The sequence below is a fragment of the Zootoca vivipara genome, chromosome 2 (genome assembly GCF_963506605.1).
Source record: "Zootoca vivipara chromosome 2, rZooViv1.1, whole genome shotgun sequence".
Taxonomy (NCBI): domain Eukaryota; kingdom Metazoa; phylum Chordata; class Lepidosauria; order Squamata; family Lacertidae; genus Zootoca; species Zootoca vivipara.
Window position 1 is genome coordinate 41354191 of NC_083277.1, and position 6846 is coordinate 41361036.

General features: G+C 43.4%; 1 protein-coding gene across 1 annotated transcript; it reads right to left on the reverse strand.

Annotated features, from left to right (window-relative positions):
- Nucleotides 1-5754: 5754 nt before the first annotated feature.
- DNAJB8 (DnaJ heat shock protein family (Hsp40) member B8) lies at nucleotides 5755-6432 on the reverse strand. The gene has a single exon (XM_035101432.1). The coding sequence runs from the start codon at nucleotides 6430-6432 to the stop codon at nucleotides 5755-5757; it is 678 nt and encodes a 225-aa protein (XP_034957323.1).
- Between the last annotated feature and the right edge of the window lie 414 nt (nucleotides 6433-6846).

Sequence of the window (6846 nt, forward strand, 5' to 3'; positions counted from 1 at the left end):
GGAAGTGTCAAAGGTATCCCTAAAACCTCAAAAGGCTAGAGTCTCAGAATGAACAATAATGGCAGATCTCTGAGCAATCATGTGGTTTTCTCTACAAAGTTTCTTTGAAACATTCAGCATCAATCTCTGCATTAGCTTCTTCACCTACCAGTAACTTTTGACCAGTGAAATCATTTAATGGGATTTTGGACTCTCTTGTGAGTTTGTGAACACATGGCATCCACGTTCCATGTTCCATCTTGGGGGAGTCCACCATTGGATGCTGTGACCCTCAGCCATGCTGCATTCAAGGTGGCAGAACTAAAGATGTTGTGCATTGTACACACACATTTAACTAGCCCCATCTTTACAACTCATGGCAAATCACAGCACCGGTATACTCAAACACCTAATATCATATGGAAAACATTGTACATGACCTAAAATTAAAACTATCTCCCCCATTTGTCATTATCTGGCTTTCACCAGTACCCACAAAATTAAACTACTTTCCTCTGTCCCACAAGCCTCACATTAACAAATGACAAGGTTTCTGTAGTGTATTTGGCCCTCCTGGCTTCCCATATCAGGAAGTGTCTGAGTTCAGCTCTCTGGCACTGCATTTTTTGTTTCCAGATCAAGAGTTCCTAGCAGCCAGTTGGCTGCACAGACGTTCTGTTCTCGGTGAATAAAGTCGCCATTTGGTTATGCTCACTCTATTCATTGAGGGTTAGGCTATCAATGGTTTCTAACCATAATGATTTTTATCTCTGAATACCAGTTGCTGGGAATCCCTAGCGGGGAGAGTGCTGTTGCGTCCATATTCAGCTTGGAGGTTTCCGGAAGGCATCTAATTGGCCACTGTGAGAACAGGATGCTGGACTAGATGGGTCCTTGGTCTGAACTAGAAGAGTTTGGATTTGATATCCCGCTTTATCACTACCCAAAGGAGTCTCAAAGCGACTAACAATCTCCTTTCCCCTCCTCCCCCACAACAGACACCCTGTGAGGTGGGTGGGGCTGAGAGACTTCAGAGAAGTGTGACTAGACCAAGGTCACCCAGCAGCTGCATGTGGAGGAGCAGAGACCCGGCTTCCCAGATTACGAGTCTACCGCTCTTAACCACTACACCACACTGGCTCTCCTAGCACTATTATTCTTAAATGCGGTCTCCTCATAGCTGCCAAGTTATCCCTTTTTTTCAGGGAAATTCCATTATGCTGAATAGGCTTCCTCGCGAGAAAAGGGAAAACTTGGCAGCTATGGGTCTCCTCTTTGTGACACTTAACTGATGGTGTGATCATTGCATTGTCATCATGGGCAGACCTGGAATTCTAAAACACCTCACAGCAAAGAACACGGTTATTTATCCCATATCATGTGAAGAACGAAACAGCCACCGTTCCCTGTAGAGGTTCTTGTGCCATTGGCCAGACTCCTGTGCATTGAGCAGGCAGAGCCTATTACTACGCAATGATGGAATAGTTCCACTGGTTGCATTTCTATTTGCCATGCGAACTGTTAAAGGCACAAGGTCTGGATGAGCCAGAAGAGAAAAGTGCCAATCTTACTTCTGCAATGTGGAAAATACATTACAAAAAGCAGGGTAAGTCCACTCTTCACACTGAAATGCTCTTACATAATTACACCTCAGATAGCCCCAGTTTGCCCAAGGCCCTGTTCCATAGCACAATTACCCTGTTTGTGGAGCCGACCCTTACATCTGTACCTGGGCCTTCCATTACCATTTCTCCTTGCATCAAAGCAAGCCATGGAGCACCAAAGCAAAGAAGAAGAAGGCGCATGGGACCAGCTTCCTAACAAAAGCATGTGTGGCCACCAGCTATATCTATCACCTGCCTTTGAGATGAGGAAGCCTTTAGGGGACCCCCCCCCCCGCCCCTGCCGCAAAAAAAATAAAAATAAAATCCCTGACCACTTGCTTTTAATGTACAAAACATCAGAGGTTGTGCTGGGGAGGGGGAATGTGCTCTACAGGGGAAACACGGGAGTGAAGGGATCTGGCTAATGCGCCTGTCTATCAGATTAGGACGCCAGAAAATCAAAGCGCTTCCATCACTGTCCGAGGAGAGGCTCTCGCTTGTTGCTTAATGTGATCGCAGCCCCGCCGTTGGCACTCCAGGGAGAGCAGGGCACTGCTACTGCAATGTGCAGCAGGCTGTGAGTTTAAAATCCTATTAGGCAGGAACTAACAGTAGCAAAAAGAAAGCAGGTATCCCCTAGTGGGGATTTAGAGATGTTTAGACATAATTGGATTTTCCAAGCAGATGTCATTATTGTTAAACAGTTGCCCACTTGATATATTCAAGTTGTTGGCTGTAATTGCTAAAATTAGCAGGTCTGTGCAGAGCAAAGGTCAGTTGGTTAATATTGTGATTTAGTATTTCATGAAGTAATTCCAAATGCTTTAATGTATTTTTTATTTCGGGTTTTGTTTTTGCAGCCCAAGTGCTCTTTAAAGTAGTTGTGGGGCTGCTAATAAAATAATGTCTCGGGCTCCCTGGGCAAACTGCTAACACTCATAGGCTAAGTGCAGTTGGGCTGAATTAGCTTTTGTGTGTTTTATGGAGGTCTCTATGCAACAAAGACCCTGCCTTTTTTTTTTTTGGAGCAACAGTCGTTTCACTAAGGGCTGGCTCGCACATATGACAGCTGTTTCTCTCGTCCCACCGCCACGATCCCTCTTGGCCATCCTCAGATGCAGAGTTCACATGGAGAAACCCGAGCTCTGGCACTACAGTATTCATGACTGCGGTGGCTCCTGAAAGTTTCCCCACTGAAATTTCAGAGGAAACAATTTGTGGAACAACATTTCCCCACACAATCCCCGTACTCAATGAGCAGAAGGGGTTGTGCAGAGGAAGGGGAAATATAACCCCCAGGAAATTCCCCAGCTTGGTGCTATCTTCTACCTCGCTTACTTACGTCATCCAACTGTAGCTAGGTACGGTAGTGGCATTCTGTTCTTGACGCTTCATGAGTTGCATATTAGCAATGGTGCCTCCCAGGTGTTGTTGGAGTACATCTCAGGTCCTCCTTATGGGCTTCATGTGGGCATTTGCTTGGCAACAGTGAGAACAGGATGTAGGACTAGATGAGCCCAACAGTCCCTGATGATTTGCCATGCTGGTTAGGGCTAATGGCCCAAAACTTCAGCAGGGCACTAGGTTAGGGAAGGTTGCATTACAACAAGAAACTGTCTTTGGCATCCCTAATGTTTTGGTACTTAAGTGTCATGTTCCCCAATAAGAGATAAATTAATCCCTTTTTACTGGACAGTACTGATCCAACAGAAGATGCCACTTTGCTGTGTTGGTATCTTTTTCAAATGAAGTATGCCAGTATTTTGGAAAACTACAACTCATGAAAGCATTCTCATCAACAAAGTTATGGCTAATGTTGAAGCTCCTTAAAAGTTGACTGCCTGTGGGAACTACATTCTCAGAGCTTTAGCTCATAGAATCGTCGAGTGGGAAGGGACTCTGAGGATCATCTCGCCCAACACCCTTCAGTGAAGGAATAATAATAATAATTTATTGGCCAAGTACCAAACCTGCAACCTTTGGTTTTGTCAGCATCACATTCTAGCCAACTGAGCTATCCAGTGTTTGGACTATATGGTGAAATTCCATTTGTAGGATTTGATTCTGTCGTTTCCATGTAACCCCACATGCTATATGAATGACCCCTGAGTTCTGCTGTTATGAGAGAGGGAGATTTCCCTACCACTCTGAGCCCTTACCCCGGACCAGACCAACCAACTTCACAGGGTTGTTGTCAGAATAAAAAGAGAGGGATCCTGTATGCTACAAAGAACTCCTTAGAGCAAAGATGGAATATAAACATGTCAGGAACATTCAGTTGTTTTCTCTATATATATATTGTGATGACAGAAATATCTACATTAGTGCCTACTGTATCATTTCATTTACTGTACTTTAAAATGAACTTTGTAAACTTGTTACAGGTAGGTAGCACACGAAAGCTCATACCAATGACAAACTTAGTTGGTCTCTAAGGTGCTGCTGGAAGGAATTTTTTATTTTATTTTTTGTAAATTGTTGATACCTAAGCAGCCTGCCTAGTAATATTTGGTTCATAATTGGATTGTTGCCTGTTATCTAATAGAAATATCAGAGAAAGAGTAAAAATTGAGTTATGTTCACTTTCCTATTAAGTTTGACATAGCTAACCTTTCATCTTTGCCCTTTTAACCCTGTCCTTTCCAGCTAGTTGCTTCCTCTTAGCTCAGTGTTATTGAATCTGTAGCTGCCAAAGTTTCACCTGCTTTATTCTTGTCTCCAGAAGAATGAAGACAAACCTTGAAAGGGCTTACAAGGAATTAACTTGGTTATTATTGTTAATATTGCTTTTTGAAACAAGTTGAACAAGTAATGCAAATATGTTCCAACTTCCAAGCAATTATATTGAAGGTCACAGGTAGGGAACTCATACTTGGCCCAAAGTTGAGTGTTTCATTTAGAACCATAATGGAAACTCATTGTAGTGGGGATGCTGACAAGTAGTGACCACCTGGATTTCAGACACTTCATTTTTTTAAGAGAGATTTTTTACATTAGAGATTATTGCTGATCTAGTCAAGTTTAAGGATATAATTTTAGTGTCAGTTCAGAGAAAATTTCAGGAGTCTTTGGACCCCTTAGGTCCTCATATCTGTTGGTGGGCAAGGAAAAAAAATACTGTAGGTATAAAAGGAGAATTCCTGTATGCCAAGGTCCAGGTATGTCAAAGTTAGGGATGGGGAAAGAAACTCAATTCAGTTTGCATTTAAAAGCGAACCTACCAAATTTGTGATGTATGGAAGTGAGAGCTGGACCATAAAGAAGGCCGATCGCCGAAGAACTGATGCTTTTGAATTATGGTGCTGGAGGAGACTCTTGAGAGTCCCATGGACTGCAAGAAGATCAAACCTATCCATTCTTAAGGAAATCAGCCCTGAGTGCTCACTGGAAGGACAGATCGTGAAGCTGAGGCTTCAATACTTTGGCCACCTCATGAGAAGAGAAGACTCCCTGGAAAAGACCCTGGTGTTGGGAAAGATTGGGCACTAGGAGAAGGGGACGACAGAGGACGAGATGGTTGGACAGTGTTCTCGAAGCTACGAACATGAGTTTGACCAAACTGCGGGAGGCAGTGCAAGACACGACTAAACGACTAAACAACAACAACAAACCAAATTTGCATTTCCTGAAACAACCTATGAACCGAAACAAAACATCATTTGAAATTCACAATTTCCTGAACTTTCCAGCTTAGTAAAGTGCACCAAAATGTATATTCTGGGGTAAGATCTGTATAAAGCGGCATATATTGGTGAAAATAATATATAAATTGTATTATATTAGACATGGTATTGTGTGTTTTAGGAGAAACTTGCACTAAAATGTTGATAAATTTTCATGAAAAAAGCACAAACTGATGAGGAAATGTGGAGAACTGAGCTTAAGACTGGAAATATGAGAAACCGAGAGTAACCAAAATTAACAGATTTGCCCATCCTTGGTCACATTGGTTTCCTCAATAGAATTCTGGAGTTATTCAAAATAAACCACGTGCCTCAACATCCCTACATTTGTGCAAAAATGTTCAAAGTAATTAAGAAGTCTTTACCAAACAGGTCTTGAACTCAATGAAGGAGTTTATTAGCTGGATTCCGGTTTTACGGAACAAGACTCCATTTAAGATTGTACAAGCAGCTGGATATTGCTTTTGGAACAGGCATGAGGAGAGGTGTTAGCATTTCAACTGTTCCCTTCCATTTACTCTTATGGACTTCAGCTGGCCATCCTCCTCAATTTCCACTCTTTCTTGCCCGTTCTCAACAATTTTCCGCGTAGTGACTCTTCGTCCGTTGACCACTTCGGTAGACGTTTGGACAGATCTGAAGTTGTGCGTTCCAGTGCTGTCATCTCCAAAGGACCTGCAGACCATAGTGTGAAAGCCAGGACCGAATGAGTTGAACCCAAAATTAGTAAAGGCACTTAATCCAGAAAAGAGACCCAGGGGTCCTTGCAAGCCACTTCTGCTCTCCTCCCTGTTATTGTCCTCGTCAAAGTGGTTGTCCCAGAAGTCATGCTCAAAGATGTCCATTCCTCCAAAAAACTCCCTAAAGATCTCATCGGGACTGCGGAATACAAAGTCAAAATCGAATGGGCTGCGGGAGTGGCCCCCAGAAGCACCTCTTCCTCTAAACCTTGGTTCTTTGACAGGCCTGTCATAGAGAGCGCGTTTCTGAGGATCAGACAAAACTTCGTAGGCCTCAGCAACTGCTTTGAATTTCTTTTCAGCTTCCTCCTTGTGGTATGGATTCTTGTCAGGGTGCCACTTCAGAGCCAGCTTGCGGTAGGCCCTCTTAATATCTTCTTGCGAGGCATTTTGATGCAGCCCTAGGACTTCGTAATAATTAACCATCACAAACAAAAGTCTGGCTGGGTTTAGAGATTATTTGGTGGGTTTTCCCTGGGGACACAAGGTCCTATGCGGTTCGGATCCAGTGGATCCCGTTGTTTTGGTTGTGGCACTTCTTTCCTCACAGCCCAATGGTAATGGTTTTGGTGCCAAAGGGAAAGAGAAAGGCTGCTTGCTCATATTGTTTGATTTCAAGGCGCTGGCTGCTGAGTAGTATTGTGAGGTCAGAAGCATCTCGGCCAATCAGCACACAGTTGACTTTTAGTGCATTTGAGGCCTGCTGCGGTCCTATCAGTTGGTGTGTTGCGCAAATGAGCTCTCTGGAAAGGTCATATTTCACATCTATGATGCAACTTGTGGCAGATGCCTTAGACTATAAACTTTCCAGAGGAGGCACCTCTCTCTTAGGACTATGCC